This window comes from Lonchura striata, chromosome 9 (genome assembly GCF_050655825.1).
Source record: "Lonchura striata isolate lonStrDom1 chromosome 9, ASM5065582v1, whole genome shotgun sequence".
Classification (NCBI taxonomy): Eukaryota; Metazoa; Chordata; class Aves; order Passeriformes; family Estrildidae; genus Lonchura; species Lonchura striata.
This window is the reverse complement of record NC_140711.1, coordinates 11,590,846-11,615,972: the sequence shown is the minus strand read 5'-3', so window position 1 is coordinate 11,615,972 and position 25,127 is coordinate 11,590,846. Positions and strand designations below refer to the sequence as shown.

General features: G+C 43.3%; 2 protein-coding genes across 2 annotated transcripts in view; one reads left to right on the top strand and one right to left on the bottom strand.

Moving 5' to 3' along the window:
• Positions 1 to 9,152: 9,152 nt before the first annotated feature.
• On the bottom strand, positions 9,153 to 23,832 carry CCL20 (C-C motif chemokine ligand 20). Its single transcript, XM_021553673.4, has 4 exons — positions 10,993 to 23,832; positions 10,658 to 10,772; positions 9,856 to 9,933; positions 9,153 to 9,686 (listed from the first exon to the last, which is right to left on the bottom strand). The coding sequence occupies exons 1-4, from the start codon at positions 11,069 to 11,071 to the stop codon at positions 9,659 to 9,661; spliced, it is 300 nt and encodes a 99-aa protein (XP_021409348.1). The 5' UTR covers positions 11,072 to 23,832; the 3' UTR covers positions 9,153 to 9,658.
• Positions 23,651 to 25,127, top strand: part of LOC110483655 (thiamine transporter 2-like) — a 16,905-nt gene continuing 15,428 nt past the window's right edge. The window contains exon 1 of the mRNA XM_021553696.4: positions 23,651 to 23,825. The gene's annotated coding sequence lies outside the window, so the exon portion shown is untranslated. The remainder of the gene's footprint in view (positions 23,826 to 25,127) is intronic.

Genomic DNA, 25,127 nt, shown 5'->3' with positions numbered 1-25,127 from the left:
GGCGGGGAGCTGGGGGCGTGGCTGTGGCTGCGCAGCCGAGCCGGCCCCGGGTCAGCGCCACCGCCCCGGGGTCAGTGCTATTGCCCCGGGGTCAGCGCCACCGCCCCGGGGTCAGTGCTATTGCCCCGGGGTCAGCGCCACCGCCCCGGGGTCAGCGCCATCGCCCCGGGGTCAGCGCCACCGCCCAGGGGTCAGTGCCACCGCCCCGGGGTCAGTGCTATTGCCCCGGGGTCAGTGCCATTGCCCCGGGTCAGCGCCACCGCCCCGGGGTCAGTGCCACCGCCCCGGGGTCAGTGCCACCGCCCCGGGGTCAGTGCCATTGCCCCGGGTCAGCCCTATCGCCTCGGGGTCAGTGTCACCGCCCCGGGGTCAGTGCCATTGCCCCGGGTCAGCCCTATCGCCCCGGGGTCAGCGCCACCGCCCCGGGGTCAGTGCTATCGCCCCGGGGTCAGCGCCACCGCCCCGGGGTCAGTGCTATTGTCCCGGGGTCAGTGCCACCGCCCCGGGGTCAGTGCCATCGCCCCGGGGTCAGTGCCACCGCCCCGGGGTCAGTGCCATCGCCCCGGGGTCAGTGCCATCGCCCCGGGTCAGCCCTATCGCCCCGGGGTCAGTGCTATTGTCCCGGGGTCAGTGTCACCGCCCCGTGGTCAGTGCCACCGCCCTGGGGTCAGTGCTATTGCCCCAGGGTCAGTGCCACTGCCCCGGGGTCAGTGCTATCGCCCTGGGGTCAGTGCTATTGCCCCAGGGTCAGTGCCACTGCCCCGGGGTCAGTGCTATTGCCCCGGGGTCAGCGCTATTGCCCCGGGGTCAGTGCTATTGCCCCAGGGTCAGTGCTATTGCCCCGGGGTCAGTGCCACCGCCCCGGGGTCAGCGCTATTGCCCCGGGGTCAGCGCCACCGCCCCGGGGTCAGTGCTATTGCCCCAGGGTCAGTGCCACCTCCACCGTTCTTACCTGCGAGCGCTTCTGGGCTGCGCCACTGAGAGGAAAGGAGCGGATCTAGAAAGGAGCGCGCTAAAAAATAGATATAAACTCGGAGTGCCAAAGAGCCACTAGTAACGGCGTAGCAAATGTGTGAAAGCTTTTTGGAAAGTGAATAGTTGCCTACTGAGGAAAGAGGGCAAAGATTAATTAAATTAAAAAAGAAAAAAAAAACTAATCAGTTTAGTTTTTTTAAGGAGATACTGAGGATTGAAGCACAACTATGAAAATACACTTTAGAATCACAGAATCATTAAGGCTTGGAAAAGGCCTTACGATAGACACCAACCATTAACCTAGCACACCATGTTCACCACTGTCCCCAAGGGCCACAGGACTTTAGAACAATGGTGATTCCACCAATTCCCTGAGCAGTTCTTAATATCCAGTCTAACCCATCCCCTGGCACAACCTGAGGCCATTTCCTCTCATCCTGTCACTTGCTACCCAGGAGAAGAGAGTGACCCTGCCTGGCTACAGGCTCCTTTCAGGGAGCTGGGGAAGTGATAGTGTCCCCCCAGTGTCCTTCTCCCCAGCTAAACACCCCCAGCTCCCTCAGCTGCTCCTCACAGGCTTGTGCTCCAGACCCTGCATCAGTTTCATGCCTTTGTTTGGATATGCATTTCATCAAAAAGAGAAGAAAAGATGTCATTGAAAAGAGATAACCAGCATGCAATCATGAGGAGATAATGCATTAATGGCATGAAAAATTTGAGTCAAGCTTCATACTGAAATGGCTACAGAGATCATTAGGGGGAAGCAGTAAACACATTCTCTTTTGGCCGATCTCATAGCCCACGTTGTTGACAATGAATCAATAAAAGACAGTCCCACTCAGTGTTTAACAGTACGTGACTTTTCCAAAGACGCTCATATGGCTCCCTACAGCTTCTCTTTGAAGATAGTAATTTGGTTTTTTGAAAGCCAGGAAATAAAATACAATGGCCAATTCCAGACTTACTTCAGGACATGGCTGGGGGACAAAGTGGTCTCTGAGTTTTTCATTCCCATTTGTTTGTTTTAAGTCTTTTGTCTTGTTTGTATGTGGAAAGTCTTGAGGCAGATAAGAAATACTTTTATTGAAAACAATCCAAACATCTTTCCAAAGGAATTTACTTACTTGGACCAACCCTGTTCAAAAATAACTTTTTGAACAACCCCAAATCTTAGTGGTCCCCAGTTTCTTACCAACTTTTTGCATTTGTTTAGCATAATATTTATTCACCCAAATTATAAATTCAGAACATAAATCCTTTTCTGTTAACTTAAATGACATGAACAAACAATCATGGCAAGGACACTGCTTTTTGCCTTAAAAGATAATTGGTTCATCATAAACACAGATTCATGCAGCCTTTCTGGCACCTTCAGTATTACTTGACACCAACTGGAATTACTACGTCAAATTGTTTTAGTCATATTTAAACAAAACACTCAAAATGGGAGGGAGGTGGAAGGACTGCAAAGCTCCATGATGTCAGTACCTGTTGATCAGTACGTTTTCCCCTTACTTTCTTGCTCCAAATCTTCATCTGAACACAGACACCTCACAATTTGTCCTTACCTGTTATGAGGATGCACTAATGACACAAGATGTTAAACCAGGCCTCAGCTGTCTCCTCTTTCCTTGCTTCTGTAAGCATAAGATAAGGGAGCAGAGGAGTCACAGCAGAAGTCAGTCCCTCTGAGCCCTGTGCTGGCTCTCCAGGCTGACCTGCAGAGGCACTGATGTGATGGCCTTGTTTGCTTCACTGTACTGTCACTAGAAAAAACTGCTGACCACCTGAGTGGGGACAAGGAGCTCACTGTGCCGAGACAAAGCTTTTCCCACAGCTATTCCCAAAGCTTTACCCAGCTTTACCTGCCTGCAAAATGCATGTACAATGGCGACAGAGTGTCCTTCTGACAAAGCAGAACCAGAGCGGTAGCACTGGCAGGATTATCTGAGGAGGCTTTAGGCAAAAATGGGAAAACTGTGGGGAGGGAGTGAATGGAAGGATTTGCTATCCCATTGTTACTTGGAGACTAGCTAAGAGGGATTCTGATTATACAGCAGACTGAGCTCCTGTCCATGCCATTAAACCTCGACTGTTAAGAAGAAATGCAACTTTTCTTCAAGTTCATTGAAAGAAGAATTAGTGCATACTTGTAGAAGGAATATTTTCGGACTGCGGTGGCAAAATTGTCGCCCTGCTGTTTTTTCAGTGTCTGAAGAGTGCACACAGCCTATGAGTAATGAAAGGCCAACTTCAAAGAATGCACCATGTAGGAAGTCAAAAAAATCTACACTGGAAATAAAAATTAAATGCTGAGACATCCAGGATGAGATAATCTTTCATATACAGAGATCAAAAGTATTGATGATATCAGCCTGGAAAGATAATTTATATAGCAGTTGCTCCCTGTCCATTTTTGCTTATGTTAGCAGCTTCCATGGGAGGCAGAAAGTTGAGATAATGTAACACTCATTGGTTTGTATTCAAGAGGCTTTGAAAGGCTTCAGTGTAGATTTATCTATGGTGCTGAAGGGAACTCTGACAGACATTGTGAAGCAAAATCAGTGCAGTTACAATGAAGAACTTCCTTTGGAGAATCTTGGGTTCTTCCTGCCAACATAGGCTCTGAAAAATCCTCTCTTGAGCCAATGTACCATCCTAAGGATAAGATGAAGGAAATACTTCTGAGTCAGAACACATTTGCTTGCAGAGAACAGTGGGGTTTAGGCTTTCTGTTTTAAAGTTGCATCATGACCCACTTGTTCTGAAGTAGGTCAGCCTGTGGTATGCTGAACTCTATCAGAAAGGCCAGCCCAAAAGTAGTCTGAGTTGAGGGAAAGATGTAGAAAGCCACTTCCTATTTCTGTTATGCAAGTAGTGGGTGAAATGAATTTTTATTAAGGGGAGTTTTTGTGTGCTGTCCTTTCTCATCATTTTCAGGTCTGTAGAATGGAGAAGAACAATTTCTTGATAGTTCCTTGTTTCTGCTTGGTGAATTAAACAGATTTACATGACTTTTTTTTCCCCAAGGTTGTTTTATTCTAGCATATTCTGCTTCCTCTTACCCAAACAAACTCACTGCATTGCTAAAGCTCCTTCTCACTTCTGCTCTGTTATTTCCAATGCTACTCAAGACACCACAGCCATGAAAAATGTTAAAACAATTACTTACATAAAGGACTTTATCTTCTGGGAGTTTTCCCTTTGCTAGGTAAGAGCTGTTCCAGGAGAAAGAAGTGACAGTGCATTTTAGAACAGTCTTCTCTTTCCCAAGGATTGTTTATCCTCTTTGCATGGCTGTTTTCATTAATTTAAAAATCTAAAATTAAAAAAAAAAAATTACAAGTTGCAATTTGCCAAGAAAGTGTGTCACCCACAAATTTCTGTTCACATGAATAGTTGCTTGTGATGTTCAAGCAACTATTGTTGCAGTGAAATAATAACAAGTAGCAGAAAGGAACAGTAGTTCTCTTCCTTAGTCTTCCATTTTCCATCTCTGACAAACTGCTTGCATATACCATGAACTCAAGGAATTCCATACATCCTTACTTGCTTCAATCACATTTTCACTTGGCTGAAATAGAATTTTCCTTCCTGTCCACTTTTCATTACTTTCCTCTTAACTTGGCCAAGTTTATGAGTTGACCTGACAACAAAAGAATCCTCAGTACAAAACCCCCAATGAGATATATTTATCTTACTGCTTCTGAGAAGTACTCAGAGATGTTTTAAATCTTTCTTTCCATGGCCCATGAAGACCTTTAGGCTGAGCTCTGCATTGTCCCATCAAGACGGCGAAGCTGACGGTGTTGGTAATAACGTAAGTGCTCTGCGGTCACTAAGTCTTCCAGATGCACCCAGTGGAAAAGAGAGGTGCTCTTCTACATATACATAATGCACAACTGGGTCAAACCATGAGTCAGGAGGCAGCAAAAACTCCTGACAAAAAAAACATGATTTCTAGTAAGTCTACAATAGAACTGGAAAATATAAGTACAGAAAGCCACTTTGTTTTAGAAAAAACGACTTTGCTGAAGTAGAAGTGTGTTTATCTCACCATTGTTTGTAATAATTTTTTTTCTTAAAGTCAAAATAACTAACTTGTGATTTCATACTTATTATCTATAATTATGACATTTATTAAGCATTTCACTTAAACAGTTCTTTTTTCCATATCTGTTTCAAGACCAGGTTGTTTGGGGTTGGATGGGTCCTTAAGCAACCTGGTCTAGTGGAAGGTGTCCCTGCCCATGTCAGGGGGGTTGAAACTGTATGATCTTTAAGGTCCCTTCCAACCCAAACCATTCTATGATTCTATAATCCTATAATCCTATAATCCTTCAATAAGTGTGGTAGTCATACTACATTGTCTTCTTTTTTTAGCATCATTTTGATCTTCTTCATATGGATGTGCAAAATAAGGTGCATGTATATCAACCATTAATTGTAATTAACAGTAATACAGTAGCACCCACTTTCATAGTCATGAAACATTTTTACCTACTCTTGTACCAATTTGGGGAATGCAAAAGTGAGCAAGTCTTTGAGATTTGCAGGTATCTCAGATGTGTGAGATTTGCATCATCTCTGAGAGACATTTTGACTCTACTTTTCCTGTGGCATATCTGCTTTTTACCATGCAGTATTCTAAATTTCATCTGCTGCTTTTACATTTAATATGTATTTTGTATTCTATAATCTTTGAATAATGTTAAAAATTCAAGAAAGCTAAAACACTATTAAATGACTGCCTGGTTTACTTACAGTGGTAGGTCTGTGAGCAATACTCTATGGCTAATGTACAAGAGCAACCACAGGACTGCAGCTATTGTATATCACATTTAAATGCTCTAACACCAGCAGCTCTAGGAGGGCTTTGGCTGGAAGCTGCATCTGACAGCACCAAAAGAATAAACACAGCAATTCAAAAGCCTTTACAGACTTACGGCTGCAACACTGCTCAGTTAAGGCTGACACCTCCCAGAATGGAGCAACCACAAGATCATGGGAACATAAATCATAGTTTTCACTTATGTACAGTCATACAGCTCTAATTGCTTAGTATACTTAGCATGCACAACACAGTGGGTTTGTTCTGAGGACTAAAAGCTTCTTTTATGATTCATTTTTTGGCAAAGGATGTTGCCTGTAGCCTGATATTTGGAGCAAGACTGCCAGGGTGTAACACAGCTGACCTCAGTGTACAGAAGGTCTGTTACAACTGATCCATTTTTATTGTTTTGATGTTTATCCAGCTGGGTGGATGCCATTAGAATCAAATGACAGTATCATAAGCTTAAAGCCCTTTGCGGTTCTGTACTTCCTCAATTCAATTCTCAACAAACTTGTGTTGTGCTGGTGCACTCCTGTTCATCAGGAGTGAAGCCAGGCAGCACGTGGGCTCGTTGGTGATTGAAAATAACTGACCAATTGTCCACGTCCCCATGGAGGGGCTGAAAGTGTCACTGTCACTAAGCACACCCAGGAGAGCTTAGGTTTCAGATATGCTTGAAAGCTGAGCACTGCAGGACAAGGCCATTCATCCATTAGTCTCTTGGATTTGCAGGGACTTTACAACCCCCTTTGTGTTTTTCCCCGTTTGGTGGAAAAATCAGGAGACAAGGAAGGAATAAAACAGTCTTCAACTTATCGAAGGTGCCATCAACTGAAGAAAAATGCAATAAATAACTTGTTAGTACTTCTTCAGCAGATGAAATGTGGCAGGTTTTATATTTTAACAGCAAAATTAAATCATCAGATTTGCTACTCCCAACAAAAATCCCTGACCATGTAATGCTAAGTTATTTTGTTGCTTTTTGCTAGTGTGTGATTAAAAAAAATTAGAAATGAGTAAATCTAGTTATGATTCCATACATGGACAGAAAATTTTCTGTCAAAGATCCTAACACAACAAAAAGCTACAATTGCTGACTCAGAAAGATGTGAGATTGCTTTATGGTAAAAAAAAAAAAAAAACTTTTAAAAAGAAGAAAAAAATCATTAAATAAAAAAAAACACACACAGAAAGAATAGACACAAATAGGATTCAATAGCAATACTGCAGCTAGCACAAAAATCACTGAGGACAGGTTTCAATACAGAGTTTGAAACTGAAGTATAAAGCGCTCAGTGTTTGAAGGGAAAGCTTTCACATCCACTTGCCAAATATCCAAACTATATTAAAAAGCATTTTGCAAAAATTTTGGGGTTTTAAATACTATTTAAATGGAAGAGAAAAAGTCTCCAAATTACTATTATTTAATTCTGAATCTCAAATTATTCAACAAAATTGCACAGGCTGAATTAGGAGCTGGAGGCAAAGATAGACAGGAGACAGAAACTCACCTGCTCACATGCAGAACAGTCCCACCAAAGTAATCAGGATTCAGGTTTTCCTAGAAAGGGTCAGGATTTACAGAGCTATCATAACTTCTAACTGACCACTCAAGGTTATATACAAAAATGTTCCTCTGATCTAATAATTTTGGAGTCCCAGCACTCAGTTATAATACCTGTTTGTATCCTCAGGAAGGCATGGAGGGGCATGCTGCTTCTACACAGACTTTTCTACCGGTAACATAACAACCTTAGCAATTTCTGACACTGAGCATGGAAACCAAGCTTTTCAATATCTTTCCTCTTCCAAAGAGATTGGTTATAAAAAAAAATTCACCCAGAATAAGAGGAACTAAAAATAAATCCCTCAAGTCATAGCTCTGTGGATGGAGCACGTGGGGTTTTGTAGCAGTGGTACCATGGAGGAGCAGAGGAAGCATGAGTTACAGAGCAACACAAAACTTTAAAGAGGCCTGAACTGGGAATAAAGAGCCACCCACAGAATTCCACACACTGGTCTCCACTTCCTTATTTTGCTCCCCTGCTTTAAATTCAACCCATGGACTCCAGGCTTTTCTGCACCAAGTTCTTTACAGCTCTGGTTCCTAACACCTGTTCCCAGGGTGGGCTTAGGGAACCTCACCTTCCAGCTTTTAACACAAACCCATTCATCATGTCTGTACCACTTTTTGGTACCTGATTTAGCCTATGAACTCTCTGAGCCCAAACAGCTCATACCAGTACTAGCAGGTATGAGACAGAGCTCCATGCTTCTGCCCAGAAGTTAGGGGAATGCCCAAGGAACAAACTGGATAATACTGGGGAATACCTTATGTTCTCAATATCAGGAATCCACCTGAAGGAAATTAAAGCTAATTAATATTGCTCCTTTAGGTACTTTGCCCCTTGAGAGCTTCACCCACAGGGACCTGACAAGTCCCAGATTTGTAGAGCCACAAGCAGATTTTTTAAGTTCTAGCAGGCGTTGAAACCAGAAAATAACAGCCTTACACTCAATGAACACCATTTTAAAAACCCAGTATCCCTCATCTCCTCTCTCAAGGGCACCCAAAATACTTTGCATTTAAGTTTAAAAATTAAATTTAAATTGGTGCTTGTATTTCTATGACTAAAAGGTACTAAAAGGCAATATGTAAATTTATCCATAAGACTCCGGTGCTGAAAGTGGGAGGACATCACTTGCACACCCTACATGGTCACATCCCTGGAGTCCACATGGGCCATGTAATAGAGGGTAAAAAGCTGAGCAGTCCTCCCCTGCCCACCTGCACCTATCTCTTCCTTGAGGTCTCATTATTCTATCAGGCATCCCTGACCTCCATCAAGAGCTCCTGCATCATGAAAACCTCATTATGCTGGAAGCCATAGGATACCATAGGCAGACACAGAAAGCAGAGGAAAGCACTGCAAGTTTCTCCTCTAGAGAAAGCCCTTTAGGTTGAGAGCAGACTGTGTTACAACAATGAACCCTCCTCAGTGGCTAAGCTAGAAGCTTGCCCAGTAACAATGTGTAAGGCCCCTACTGATTAAATAGAGAAACTGGCAAAAGGAGTTATCTCAAATCTGATTAAGATGAAACTATGTCTTCATGGTAAACAAAACTTGATATATGGCAGCTGGCTGGAGGCAAGGAAGGAATTGCATCCTATGGAGGTCATAGCTACCCCTAGGGCAAGCAAAGTGAGTAAGGTGGAAAGTGGCTGTAACAGGTGTCAACACACCTGTGCAATTGTTTCAGCTGGAGGCTCTTAACAAAGGAATTAATTTCAAGGGCAAGTCATGTTTTCAATTAAAAAGAAATAAACATATCATAGAGAGTATTGATTTTAACATTTAATTTTTTTAAATCTCCAGTTACCATTTTTTTTCTACAAACAGACTTTGTTTAACAATAGTTAATTTAATAATACTTCAAGAGGTATTATAATGCTAACTACAGCTTAAAGGAAACATTTTGGCACAAGACAATAACAAAATAAACAGAATAAATAACCTGCTTTACATATGCTGAAGAAAATAAAAACAATATACAATAAACTTAATAAAATTCACACTCTGTACAACAGTTCAAGGTAGACCTTACTAAACAGCACTCATGTCCTAGCAGTAACATACACATATTAGTAAAAATAGAAATTTTAACAACATGCTTAACTCAAGCAAAACAGTGATGCAATATGAATCAACTCAAGAAGTTCATCAGTTCCGAAGAAGCCAGAGTTGGAGGTGAGTGAACACACAGCAGTGTTCAAACCATCTCAGCCAGGAGCCTCAACCCAGTGCTTCTTCAGCCATGTTTGAGTTTAACTCCTTGCTGGAAACTGCATCAGACTGACATCTTCCTGAGCTTCTGGCTGTTAAAAGGAAGGGAGAACATAAATAATGACCTCAATTGCAGTTTTCTCTTCTTCCCTGAGAGAATAGCTCAGGTGGAAGAAAGGACAGGTGACATGACTGACTCTGAGAAGACTCAAGAAAGGAGTAGCTAAGTCTGACAGGAGATGGAAAGAGAGGGATTCCTACCTAAGGAAAAGGAGATGTTTCTTCACCCAGCTTTCATTAGGATTTACACAGGCATTCCGCCCACTGGCAGTGTGGAAGCTAGAAAAGAAATAATGATAAAGAAATCAGAAATCCCTGCCAATAACTGCTGTTGGAGTACATTTGCTCTATATAATGACCAATAGAAACAGCTTTTCTAAACACCTGTTAGACATGGAATGATCCAAATCCCTCCAATATCATATGAAGAAAAAGGAAGTTAAATGTAATAGCTACTTCAGTCTCAGGGATCATTTTTTGCACCATAAAATGTTTTTTCAGTTTATTTGATCTGTTTAGGCAAAGACCCTTGCTGGATGCCAGAAACAAGTTGTAAAGTTAAGGAGAATAGCTGTTGTCATGCTAAGGTGACAGATCAGCATCTAGGCCAAAACCCTGTAAGAAAAACATCCGATCCCTGTGAATTAGACAAGTCTTGTCACTTATGTGTCTGTTCACAGGTTTTGGCAAGGGAGCACTCCGTGTTGGCCAGAGTGGCCCTTAGCTGGAGACAAAACCTGTCTTTGTTTGCACAGCTGATTGCTAAAGAGTCAGATTTATTATTTGTATTGTATGACTGTCCCTTGGGTTAGCAGTCTTTGTCAACTAGAGGTTGTGTGGTTTTTTTACATGTGTGATATACAATTTATTCAGTCAATTTAACTTTTAGAAAAGGCAGGGAAAATCATTCTGATAGCATTCAAATCCTTGGTTTAACCAAAACAGACATCCCAAGGTTAATACACGTCAGAAAAAAGAGCAGAGATTCAGAAAAGTAACTTACATGATGGCAGGGATGTCGCAGACCTCACTGGGGAGCTGCTCAGTGTAACCCTTCAGAGCCTTCCGCGGCAGCCGCGCTTTGGTGTAGGACAGGCAGCAGTCCTGGTTGCTATGTGCTGGAGCGAAGGACAGCAACAAAATAAATAAACCCCATTTGGCCATCCTGTCCAGGGCACTCACTGTTCTACCCCAGCCATCCAGCTCCCTCATGACAGACGAGGGGGATGAGGCAGGAGACAGCACATTTTGCTGGAGGCATTCCCTTCCAGCTCAGCCTCACCCTGCTGCGAGCAGCGCCAGGAGCCCTGCCCGGGCAGCACGCCCGAGGTCACTCACCTTCCGAGGTGCCCCACAGGAGCAGCGCCAGGAGCCCCAGCAGGGAAAGCAGGACCATGCTCTTGCTGCAGCCACTCATTCCCTCTGCACACACAGCTGCTCCAGCGAGTGCCTGCCTGCTGCTCCTGCCAGCCCTGCCACACCTGCACCTGCTTATAAAGCGTGGCAGGAGCCTCGGGAATTCACCCACGGGCGGGTTCCACTGTCATCAGCGGAGTTCCCCACAGCGAATTTCATCGTGCCCAATTTGGCCCCTGCACTCCTTCCGGGTACAAATGGAGATAAGTGTGCTGGGGAATATTGTAATTCTTTTTTAAGTTGCTTAAAAGGTTCCTTCCAAAAGAAAAGGAAATAAAAGTCTATATGGTAATGAATGGTTCTGTGGGTGCAGCCTGTGTCGTTTCAGGGGTAGGAGTGTGGGTTGTGTAATGTGGAAAGTCAAATCTAGGTAACTTTAAATGTTATCTACAGAAACCGTGTGTCTTCTCTGCTCTAGTTTAATAAACCCAGCCTGGGAGCAGAGGGAGTGGGAGCAGATTCATTTCAGTGTGGCAAACCCACAGGAGCTGGGTCACAAGCTGCACCAACACCGAAGTAGTACATTAATATTTCCTGATTGGCCAACACAGTGGAGTTTCCAGATTACTACTTTCTGAGCTCTGGACTGTAGTATTGGCAAGGACTCATGAGCAACATTGAGTATTCATGGAAATGGGTTTATTTAATTTCCTTAACCATATATTCCTGCCATGACTTCCTGCCAGTTTGTTACATGTCTGAACTATTTCATCTGCAACAGAGTGAGCTTAAAAGAAACTTGAAATGGGGCCTATATTCTCAAAATCTGTACCTTCTATAATGCATTAATGCACTTCATAAACAATAGCTGTAGTTTTTGCATTCCCAAACTGTATCAGAGTATTGTGACTCCTGAACCATTCAACAAAAATACACAAAATCTTAAAATTGCCTTGCACTGTCTAGAGAAACCACCAGGGAGAGGTTCTGACACCACTCCAATTACATTGATTGAGCTGCCACTCAAGGATGGAACTTTCCCATGCTGTTTAGGGATCTGTGTGAAACTACTGTGATGGCTGCAGGCCATGTCCTGACCAGCCAGTGCTCACAGGAGCTGCTGCCAGCTCCAGGTGCTTGTAGAGTAACCTGAGATTTAAGTGGCTTCTCTTAAGGTAGAGCTCATGGACAGTCATAGGCAGTGCAAAATTACATGCTTTCCATCATTCAGAGTGCCAGTACCACTCTCAAAGGGAGATTTGTAGAAACAGAAACAGCTTGAACTCTAGAACAGACTGTTATTCAGAGAAATTAATTTCTCTATGTAATAGTGAGAATTGAAGGAATTTCATATGGCTGAAGTATACATGAGCAACCTTGCAGTGTGCATGGCATTACATATACTGGACATGCTTCTCTGCAGAGCCACAGCAACTGGCCAAAGGATGGGGATGAGGCAACAAAGAGCCCATGCCCTAATGAATGCTGCTTTTTGTAACTGTTTTATGGATCATAGTGAAATGCCACAAAAGTACAAAAAGATCAATGCTCTCAGTATGCAGCTATCTCTGCACTGCTTTAAAGACTATTTGTTGGCATTAGGCACTGCCTCAAACTCACTGACTAGAATGGTAATTTTTTCTTTTACAACAGATTTCATGGATCCCAAGTCTATTACAGCTATACCCAGCTTTGGCATTTCGTATGCCATTTCCCAGGATATGCTGTTATCCAGATGGAGGTGGCCTTGCATCTCATGTCTTCTTTGTGACTCTACAGCTCTATTTCTTCTCCACTGAGTGCTTCCTGGACAGAATTTTCTCATCTGAGCTTTGACACTTCTACCTAAGCCCCAGCAGTTTGGATACCAGGGTGATGACACTACTCAGGCAGTGCTCACCCTGTAGTCCTGCCCTCAGGCAGTTTCCATCACACCAGTGGTTCCCACAACTGACCACAGCTGGTGATGTGCCTTGTCACAGCTGGACTTGTGCTCATGGTGTTCCTTTTAGCTCATTTTTTCTTTGATTTAGGAAATTAGGTTAACATTTAGATTTAGAACAGCAGCCACAAGGAGGGCCCCAACTTCAGGAGCACTGTCATTTTGCTTGTACTTGGTGTATACAAAGTACCTTCAGTTTATTTGCACAAAGTAGTTAAAACAATCCAAAAAGGTTTAATGCAAAGAGCTGAAGAAAGCTCTGCTGGCTGTGATATGACACATAACTGTATCTTACCAGTCTTTACCTTCACATATCCCTAATGCAAACAGAAGGCAAAAAAATATAAAAAAACAAGGAGGTGCTTATATGTTCCTGAGAAGTGTTTTTCATTATTCCCTGGGAATGAGGGGCCAGTGACTGTTGTCCACCCTGACCCAACCAAACTTTCAGTCTGGTTCCCTTTGGCACATGTGTGACCAAGTGGGGCCATGTAGGCTGGCCAGGGACTGCCACACAGCCAAGAGATGAGGCTGCCAGGCCCTAGGGTGGCCAATGGCACCTCCAAACCCATCCCTGGTCGGCTGCAGGTGCCATATAAACATGTTTAGTGTCTTAACAGTTCAAAGGGGGCTGCCAGGTCAAGGGAGGCCATAATTTCCCTGCCCTGGGGCCCATGTGGGGAGGGCTGTGTCCAGGGTCTCCTCAGAGGGTATAGACCTAGCATGAGAGGTATCAGCCACGAGCTGTGAAAAGGGAAATTCCCACTGGACATAGGGAAGCAACCTTTCCATAGCAAGGGGGTGAGGCACTGGGACAGGTCACCCAGGATGGGAAAGCCTAGTTTGAACACCCTTGTAAATACTCAAACCTAAGCATGGCCCTTCCCTGAACATGATCTTAAACTTGGGTTCCTTCCCAAGCCACAATCAACCCTACATTATTTTTTTCTGGGTTTTTCACATTTAGCTGTTTGTTTCTTATTTTATTTTCCTGACTTGTCTTTTTGACTTGACTTCGCTGCAAGCTTCTCAGCTTCCCTCGCTCCTGTTGTCCTTCCTCAGATCCCCTCACAACACCTGCAGTCACAGTAAGGCAGAACAGCAAAACACAGACTGACAAAGCATTCATCCTCTCCTAAGCTTCCTCTCCTGTTGTTCCAGGGGCCAGAGAAAACAGGCTCAAACCCTCCTGTGTGTATAACAGCAAAGACAGCCTAGGTGCCAGTGCTGCAGAGCCATCCAGTCAGACCTGTGGAAGAAATGCATTAGGAAAAACTGAGCCTTTTCCCAAGTAACACTGAGGAACTGACAATTCTGAGCAGCTTGGGGATGTTAAAGAGGAGAACTGGGGAGTCAAACTGCGCTCAGACACTATCTGCAAAGCTACAGCCAGAGGCAACTTTCTCTGGTCACCAAACTGCTACATCCTGATAATATGCTTTCTCTCTTATATCCCAAAGGACTTTTACTCACAGAAATACCTGCTGAAAGTCTGAAATGCTGAAGAGGACTTAATAGTTCATCCTTGATAAACACCTCCATACAGGGCAAAAAATTTTGGGGGGGAGGGGATGGGCTTACCATATCATTCTCCCCATCACAGAAAAGCACAGGAGCAGTCTACCTGGTTTCCATGCAAGGGTTAAAATACTTTATGGACTTTTGAAGAGAAAGACAGAAAAGGAATTTTATAATCATTAACCATTTGATTATTGTCACTTTATGGACTTAGGTCTAACATTAAAGATGAAAGACTAAAATAAAGAACTTGAATGTCAGACACTGTCAGTATCTTTACCTGTGTCCTACAATAAGATGAGAAACATACTGAGAGTTGTTAATCAACTAGCAGTTAACAACAGTTTCCATGTTTTTCATCCTCACAAAGAGATGTTTTATTGCTTATTAGTACCTTTTCTGAATTGATGTAAATAAAACCTTACAGCAATACTGCTGATCATCCAGGAAACACAGAACCAGATGGGGGAAATTCCCTCCTGTAATTTCCAGAGATTTTCAGACTCCTTTGATAAAGCAAAGTGCATGAGAAGGCAGTAGCCGGAAGGAACATGGCCAAATATGGGGATTTAATCATTGCATAATCTCTGATGAGTACATGCGTAAGTACCAAGCAGAAAAGTTCCAGAGGTAACTTGCTCAATATCTCTGGAGCTTTAGAGGCTGTGATGCAACCCAGTGATTTCAGGCAATTCAATACTTGCATGATTGACAAAAGTTGTTATCTGAGGAAGAAGCCAATTTTCACTAATTATAGGTTGCAATTCATACATGACAGTTCTAGAAATAATTGAATGGCATTGCTTTGATGCAATTATGGACAAGATATATGCCTGTTGGCAGAAATTAACTTTCCATCTATCGAAAGTGCAGGTTATGAGGAGACCTGGTGAACCTGCCATGAACATCCTGGCAGCATCCCAGCACCGCTGATTGCTTCCTGCTACGTACATACAGAAGCTAAATATCTAGTGTTCTGAGGGCAGATTTCTCTCTGCAAAGTTAGTTCTACTCTGTCTACAGTCCCTTGGGGTAGCCAACCACCCTTTCACAGAAATGGACCTCTCAAACATGATGGCAAAGCCTATAACTGGAAAGGAGAATGAAAAAAAGTCTTCACTGGATTTGTGTGGCAGGGTTTTGGGTAGGTACTGGTAGTGGATGCTCTTCTAGAATCTTCTCCCATGTCTGGCAGAGGCAATGCCAGCTAGCTCCAAGGAAGGACTCAGTGGACAAGGCTGAGCTCATCACTGACAGTGGTATCATCTCTGGGATAATGTATTTAGGAAGGGGGAAAAAGCCCTGTGCAACTGCAGCCAGAGAGAAGAATGAGTATGTGGAGGATGGATACATGAAAGCACTCTGCAGACCCCAAGTTCAGTGCAGAAAGAGGGGCAGGACCTGCTCCAGGTGCCAGGGCAGAGGTTCCCCTGAAGCCCAGAGTGCAGGCTGTGGTGAGGCACTGCCCATGCAGGAGCAGAGATCCACCTGCAGCCCCGGAGGACCCCACGTCAGAGCAGCTGGATGCCCAAGGGAGGCTGTGACCCCTTGGGAAACCCACACTGCAGCAGGATCCTGGTAGGACGTGTGGCCCCATGGAGAGAGGAGCCCAGGGAGAGGAGGGAGATAGTGTGGGGGCAGTAGAGGTTACATGTGATGAAGTGACCAAAACCTCCATTTTCATACACCTGAACTGCTGGGGGAAGGAGGTACAGAAAATCAGGAGTAAAGTTAAGCCCAGGAAGAAGGGAGGTGTGGAGGGAAGATGTTTTAAGATTTGATCTTACCTGTCATGATCCTACCTTGATTTGATTGCTAAAAAATTTAATGAATTTCCTCAAGCTGAATCTGTTTTGCCTGTGCTGGCAATTGGTGATTAATCTCTCCATGTCCTTGTTTTGGTCTCTGAGCCTTTCCTTATTAACCTCTCCTCTGTCCAGCTGAGGAGTGGAATGATAGAGCAGCTTTGGTGGGCACGTGGCATCCAGCCAGGGTTAACACACCAGTCAAAAGAGGAGACCTTAAAAACAATTAAAACCTGTCTGCCAAGCTGGGCTCTAAGTTACATTATATTTCCTTTGTTACAGCCCTAGTTCTTTTCCAGTTTAAATTTGTTTTTATTTTATTTTATTTTTTATTTTATACCTTTTGGCATAGTAAACACAACAGCAGAAACATTTTGACTAATATGTTTCTGATCCTTAAAGTAGTCCAGAAGTGTGGATTTTCTGAATAACTTCTACAAAGGTGGGAAGAAAGGAAGGAATCACTTGAAAGGATTTTACACTATCTCCTGCAAGAGACTGAGACCACCAAGTGTCATTTGGAGACAAAAAGAAACCTGATTACAAAAAGTAGCAACATAATTAATTAAGTAATGTAACTAAATTAATGTAATGCAAGGATACTACACACCTTAGACACAGATGTGTTTAACATCCCAAAATCTTCACCAAAAAAAGCTATCAGCAACTTTTCAGCACAAGAGTGGTCATACAGCCACGCTGAGCCTGACCCTCACCACTTCTACACAAATCAGTGCTTCACTACTTCAGTTTGGCTGAGAATTTCCCCAAGATGCATAGATCCCAGAGAAGATTTGGGAAAGGAAAATTGCTAGAGCCAAAATCTACAGCCTGAACATGAAAATGCCTTCCAATACTAATAAAATGAGGCTTGCACTTCAAAAATGTTTAATTCAGAAAGAGGAGGAAAAGATACTATGCCTTGGCAATTATGAAAGAGAAATATATGACATTTTCTGAATGTTGAAAGTAAAATATAAGAATAGAAGGAGAAAAAAAAATCTATGACTTAAAATTTTCATTAAAATGCAGTTTTAGGTTGGCTGAAACTGTTAATTAATTAAATTGAAACATGATTTTGTATAAAATTAGAAGAGAACTATTAAGAAAATGGGAAGCTGCTTTCTTTGTGTTCTGTTTGCTTCCTCCAAAAGACCTAAGACAAATAATCCAAACCTTACAAAGAAAAGAGAAAAAATAACTAAATAACATGAAGTGGTAAAGTTTTAAGTTGACCAAGAGAACTCGTGAAGGTTTTACTGTCACAGTTGACATATGGAATATGTGATTACTTGGACTACTTAGTACATTGTTGACAGAGCCAGTTTGTCATGTATTACTGGCAGCCCAGCTTAAAAATACCCAGCCATACCTGCTTATTTGGGATTGCCAAACAAAAACCAACCGAGATTCTTTAAAGAGCTGTTAGCCAAGGCTGTGGAGTGGCTGTGTCACAAAACCTGGCAGAGCAGCTGTGGACACAGGCAAGTGCTGCAATCACTGCAGCTTTCCAGCACTACGTGGTTGCATTATAGGGACTTCCCTGAGAGCTTAAAATCACAACAGCCCTGGACTTTCCTCTTTCCAAGAGGCCTGCTCTTTTCCCAAGGAAACCACACCACCACATCCCTTCCATGCTGACTCTTACAGGTTCTTTTGCATAACACAACTGAGATCACTGACTTTCTTCCCCTCCTATACCCCTTTGCTGACCTTGGTTAGCACCCCTTGATTTCTGCAGGGGCATTTGGAGGCCTTAGAAAGCGCAGCCTTGCCCTAGCTCCTGTGAAGGAAGCCATCTGCCAGGGTAATTTTTCCTCTCTTGCTGCAGGGTTCCCTTGGCTGCTTCAAGCATTCTCTTGCTTGTCCCCATTTTCAGAGTCTTTCTTGCCTATTGCTAGTCCACACAACTCCAGCCAGCCCCAAAAGTGTCCTGTTGGTTGGGCTCCTGGCTAGGGCTTTGAGGAGGGTGCTGTGTCCAACCCCTCAAGCCTGCTCACAGCCATCAGGGGCTCCTGTAAACAAGGCAAGAACCAGAGACAGAAGAACTGTTTTAAGCAAGAACAGATGTTTTAAGTCAAGCAATGTGGACTTGACAGAAATCTGTAATTCCAAAGTGACCTGTGTTTTACAAGAACATCTCCTCAAGTATGTTCAGCCTTCCTCAGATCAAAGACTGGTCCTTTTTCTAGTTGTCTTTATACCCAGCCTAGGCCATCGAGGCATATGGGAACCAGGGCCAGAGCTCCAGGGTACAACACACACTATAAATGCTTTGCCTTTGAAAGAACTCACAGGAAGGTGAAAGCACATGGAGAAAAACTTGGACCACATTAAAAAAATATTCTTCATGAAAGGGATAAAACCTAACACACTGCTGATGAAAAAAAAAAAAAACCAAACAACAAGCAAAAACAAAACCCCTAAAGACTTTAATAACTCTACCATCAAAACTCTTTGGGGCTGGCAAGAAATCAAGGTATTAGAAGAACTCAGGACATTTTAAGTGGAAGTATTCTTACATTTAAACAAACAGTAGCAGCATTAACAGACTTATTTTAAGTCTGTTACAGTTGTCATTAGAGGTTTAGCATTAAATGAAGCAGCCAGATTGTTATGACCACTTGTGAAAATGTGACAAATGCTCTTCCAGCAGGACTTTACTGCTTGAGCTGTTGCAATGATACAAAGTCTCCCACGGTGTCTGTAATGACATGCACCTTGAGGATAAAAAATGTAGAGAGAATGTGCTGAGCTGAAACTTCCTACATACACACAGGTTGTGCAAACGTAAATTTGCATCTCTGAAGTGAGATGTCCATCTGTGACAACAGGACAATATCTGCCACTAGTGGGAGGTCTGTGGGATACGTGTACAGGGGAACACGCCCTGGAAAGTGCTCTTTCAACATAGAAAGTGCCTTCCAAATCCCTTCCGGTTTTTCCTCTCATTTTTCTTTGGCAAGCCACAGTGAGTGAGCATTAATCACTGCAAGTATTAACCATTTCAAATGAGATTGCTTTGACGTATATATCACTCCCCTCTTGTTAATTAACTGGAGATTTTAAAAGTATGCAATCCAAGAAAGACTAAAGCACAGGTATTACATGGCATTGTTACAAAAACTACATATAAGATGTTAAAGTCATCAGGCCAAATCATCAAGTAACAAACCTGGAGATAGGGGAGGTTTTTGTGGTGCTGGGATAAGCATCCTACATACATCTATATCTAGCTGTAGTTAGAAATTCTAAAGGTGAAGCTTAATAGAATCTTTCATATCCTTCCTCATCTTCTAAAATGCGCTTTTGCTCATTTTTTGTTACCATGTGTCACTTTTTTCTCACCAGAATAATCTTTCCCCACTTCATTGAGAAACAACAAAAAGCTGCTGTTCTTCCTTTAAATACTGATGGCTTCTATGCCATTAGAAGAGCTGACAGACAGTGTAGGGGACAGAGGGACACCAGAGCCCAGTACACTCAGCACTTGCACAAAAGTCAACTGCAAACCTACAACAGTGACCTCATAATATTTTATTAGAAAGGAAAATCCTCAGAGAATTTCACTGACAAGGGAGTAGTTCCTGTCTTCCACTGATGATCTGGAAAAAAAATAAAAGGAAAACTAAAGGATCTACTTCAGGTTTAATCTGTTCTGTAGGCCTTTCTGTTCTGCTGTCATTGAATGCAACAGGAAGGTTTCCTCCACCTTCCAGCACCTCACTTCTTTGCACCCCTCAGCTGGGAGAGCAGAGTGTGCTTTGTGCCAGAAAAAGTGAGAAAGTAAAAGTTTATTCAACCAACCCAGTCCTCAGGCAACCAAATCCAGTTCTCAGAGAGTGGGCAACACTTTTATTTGGAAACCTCCCAAGGTGTCTGAGAGATTTTTGCAAGAGGCACAGAGCAAATCAGAGACCTGCAATGCAGGTCACTGTCATGCAAATAAGGATGCCTGTAAAGCCTTGGCAATGCTTTCAAAGGGACACACACTGTAATTGGATGCTCCCTACCCACCCTCTCACAATTACATCAGTGATCTTTCACCTACAATGAATTCAGCAACTAACCTGTAACCAAAAGGAGACAAACCAGCCAGTGACATATATTGCAGAAAGGTAATGCAATGTAACTTTCCCTGGCCAATAAGAGATTAAGAGGGTAAAGCCCTTCAAATTAGCACTTGCTCAGACTTCATTGTTTACAAAAGGGACATAAAGCATGGCCAAAGTAGGTTCACCCAGTCTTTATAAACTCATCACAGGACTTCTGTGTGCTCCATACCATGTTAGTAGCACATTATGACAAGAGGTCCACATCTTGTTCATGCCCAAGTGTGCCAATAAAAAAATGCTGCCTGTAAGAAAAAAGAATTAAACCCCCTCAAAATGTCTCAGAGTGATGATTAATGGCACAGCTGTTTGTTCCAGATCCTGAATTGCTACCAGCAGCCACTTCCCTGCATGGTGCCAGTGGCAGTGGGCGCTCCAGTGACAAGAGTTAAGAAGAGTGATTGATAAAAAGAGTAGGCATTATCCTTAGGTAAGGTACAGCATAGTGAAAAATAGCCTTACAGCATTACTTTTTTAGTAAGGAAGCAGCTGTAAATGTACATTTAATCCAAGTACCTGAGACGTTATTTTGGTTGAATGCATTTCCTAACCTACCCTTTGCAGGAATGCCCCTAGTACCTTCTATCTAAATATCCCGAACTAAACTTTGCATATTCATTTTTGTGTCTCAGATGAAAAGCACCTAAGCCCAGGATGTGAATGTCTTGCCACATTAGGAACCCGGGGCAAGATTCAGAAGAAAGTAATGGAAACACTCACCCACACACTGTGGGATTCAGGGCCAGGCTGCGGAGAGCAGCTCATTCCCAAAGTGAGCATGCAGTACATGAGAAAAGATAAAGATCAGCTGATCCATAAGTCAGAAAGTGAACTTTTCTTGGGGATACTTCTGGGTCTGAGAAATCCAACAAAAATACATTTTATTCTTTATAACTGCCATTGGAACCTTTCTGTGCATAGGCTGTATTTGGCCACGAATGGAGAAAAATCTTCAGTATTAGCCACAGAAAATTTTCTGAGCTATCACTTCCTTTAAAGAACAAACTACACACTCTTCAAATAGAATAAGCCATCAGTTTGATTTGAAGAAGCCTCTTTGTCTGAGTTGGACAGGTGTCAAGAAGCAGATATGATTTGTGAGATGACAGTCAGTGCCCAACCAGACAGAGAGACACCTCACACTACCAACATGAGCCTTTCAGCCTTGGTGCCATCCTGTGAAGCACCAGAGATAATATCAGGATTGAGTGCAAGGGGCGGCAGAGGCAGGAGACAGTACCAAGATGACAAAGGTTTTCAGTCTTGTTCTTTTTCTTTCTTTCAGTTTATTTTTTCAGTTCTTTTTCATTCTTGTTCTTTCAGTCTTGTTCCCCTCTCAGAATTTTCCTATCTCCTTGATTCATTAGAGACTATATTAGATTATCTCTTCAGGATACACTACTACCATAAAACTCACCTTTCCTTCACTCTAACAGAATCTTCCCTTTCCCAAATGAACAGAAGTGGGATATCAGCTAGCAGATCACCCAGCCCACTCTCCAAGCAGAACAACACTTCTGCATCTAACTACACCTTGTGAAAAGAGCATAGTCCCTTTCAAACCCAGCAGCTAAGCTCTGCTGCAGGCATCTTATGGCAGAGGGCTCAAGTTGACCAAAAACTTGTATAAGCTCATCACAGTTCTACAGTCTTCTTCCATTTGGCATTCAGAAGTGAATCAGTGAAAAAACAAAAAATTTTAACTACAAACAAGATGGGTTGAAGACTATGGGAAAGAAGAGATAATGGGTAAAAGAGGATCTGAAAGCAGAGAAACCAAACATCAATGCCTGAAAGTTACTTAAATCATTCATTCTCATTATTGCATTACAGGAAAAACAGAATTTTGCAGTTTTTCTCAATGTCAAGAAATTTGAGTTGGATTCTTCAATAAGTCAATTCAAACCCCAAGTAAAAGTGTTTCCCTCAAGAGTTCTCTGCATTTTAGCAAGAGTTCCTAAGAATAAAACCAAATGCATGTATAGTCAGTGTTCTCCCAGAGGGGCTGTCACCTCCTATAGCTACAGGGTCAATAGAACAGGAAGAACCAAGATAACTCTAGGATCAGTGTCAGCAGTGATTAATGGCTGGGAAAGAGCCCAAGGGAATTGTTACATTCCTTCCATGCATTAGTTTCACATACATTACAGATGCTGCCAGCATGTGAGGAGTGCCTGGTGATGCACCATGAGTCACATGGCTCCGTTTGAGACAGTCCTGTGAAGAGCAGAGAGGAACATGATGATCCCTATGGCTCCCACCCAGCTCAAGGGGTTTTATGACTCCAGGAGTGCACAGCACTGTCCCAAGCAGGAGGAGGTGGTTTCATGGACAAAGGCCAACAAACAAGTTATAAAGGCAAGAGGCAGGGATGGCCCCTCTAACATCACTAACCCTGTAATATTGGATTGTTGAGGGGTAGAAGGCAAAGGCTGCAAAATCTGGCCAAGAATGAAGGCAAAAGAGGCTGACCTGAGACACTTCTCTGACCCAGCAAGAAACGTCATACCTTTTTCATATTCATGTACATGTCCATAAAGTTACTGTTCCATTTTACTGTGTGTGAACCAATATGCTGCCTTCCTCTGTTTGGATAATTCACTGTTACAAATATGTACATTTTCCTACTGTACTGGTCATATTCCTGAATAATTATTACATCCCTCATTCCCTCATCCCTCAGACCAACATGTGGTGGGACCAGGGTGGGAGTGGATCTAAATTTGCATAAATACTTTTTTTGTGAAAATCTGTACATTTCACAGAGTATACTCTGCTGTTGTGAGTCCCACTGAATCTTCTGAAGCTGGCTATAGGGCAGCTATCCCCATATTCAGCAGCACTGTAAGAACTTGTCAAAGCAAAAAATCTCACAAATTTGCCAGCAAATAAGTCAAGAGGATGCAGAGCAGGGTGTTTTACTTTTTACCTTTTAAATTTATCAGAATAGTTTGAAACATCATTTAAGTGGTGTGGATACCTTCCAATCTTACAGCAGTGGTATTTGCTCCTCCTCACCTCTGTAACTACCCATGCACAGGTACAGCTCTCTCTTTAATATAGCCCAGTTTGAGGCACAGATGGCTCCCAAGCCACATATCCTGTCAAATAGACACAAAATTCTCTGGGAACAGAATTTCCTCTATTGATTTTGTGTCAGGCAGGCACTAAACTGTAGTTTGGGTCTTGATTCACTGCTGCCTTGGGCAGAGACGGGCCAGGATTATCTGGCTGTTCCTTTAAGGGTGCTGAAAGAAAGCCAGCTGGAGGCCTTTCCAAAGGAGGTGTCAGAGCAAGCTGTAATACCAGAAGAACAGGAAAAAACCCAAACAGAGTCCAGTAGCTGCAATACACACAGGACAACTAGAAGTGAGACTGGGAATACTAAAAGGAGGCTTTTCCCTTGGAAGTAAGAAAGGAAGAGCTCCAGCACAGAAGGTATGATTATATATGAACTTTAGAAATATGAAATCCTGGAATGACAAGGAAAAGTGGGAGGAAAGAAGAGAGCAATCCCATGGGGAGCTGGGGGGCTGTGTTAGGCTGTGTGTAAAAGAGCAGACAGCTCTGGCACCAAAAATTGCTGAAGGAAAAAAGAAACAGAAGATTGTTTTGTTGTAGAACAACACCAAGGCATCCTAAAACATCTTCAAAAGTGAACAAAATCCTAGATTTATAAAAGACAAATTGACCACATGGGATGCCTGAACCAGGAACAAATTGGATCCTTCCCCCTCAAGCTGCAAGGCAGAGCTCTGGTTGTCAGAAGTTTGTAGTTATGAAAGCAGAAAGGAGGGCTTGTACAGCAGCTGCACAGCTGGAGAGGGCTTCACCAAGGGCTGGGGTGTGAGTGGAACACAAACCCCAGAGCAAGTGAGGTGACAAAACCCCAGGGCAGGTGAAGTGACACAATCTCCCACTCCCCAAGGGCAGAGTGGGCTGCCCCTGGGAGCCTCTGCCCTTCCCAGCTCAGCAGCAGTGACAGGCTTTTTCTGCACAACTCCTTATATCAAGTGGGAAAATTCTCACCTGACTTTACCTACCAGCCTAACACTGGCACCTCAAAGAGCAGAAGTGCATGTTAGAGGTACAGGTCTAGCCCAAAACCCTAAACAGTGCTGACTCACACTCTCGATGCCTTTCTCAGAATCCCAGGAAGCATTCCCATGGCACTGGGGTGCTGCCTGGCTCTCATGATTACCGCGTGGGAGGAGAGCCAGGGGATGTGACTCAGTGAGCACCATCCTGGGCCCAGACTGGTCCTGCCAAAGCCACGCTTGCAGCAGACTGATGTTCCAACAGCTGGGAGGAAGGAGGGGCAGAAACGCTTCCTTCCTGGAGAACTCCGTGTCTCACAGTCCTCCCGAGCTCGTTTTGCCTTGCTGGGGCCACCTTGCCATCTAGTGGTTCACACTGCAGAGCTGACACACAGCTGGGTTCCTTTCTGCTGGAATCCTGTAATGCCCATGCTTTCAGCTCTTTCACACCAAAGGAAGTAATTCAAATGCCCCTGGATCTGCACTTATTTCTTAGTGTGTCAGGCTGTCAGTAAAATGTGCTGTCATAGCATGAAGTTGGAAAATATGCGTAATGCCTACTGCATTATATATATCATATCCTATAAAAAAGGATCCTCGGCCCATCCAACCTGGAGTGATATACTCATCAGGACATGACTGCTTTGGGTTGAATAGACCTTCTCCAGCTTTTACCAAAAAGTTTGTGAAAAAACACTGCTTC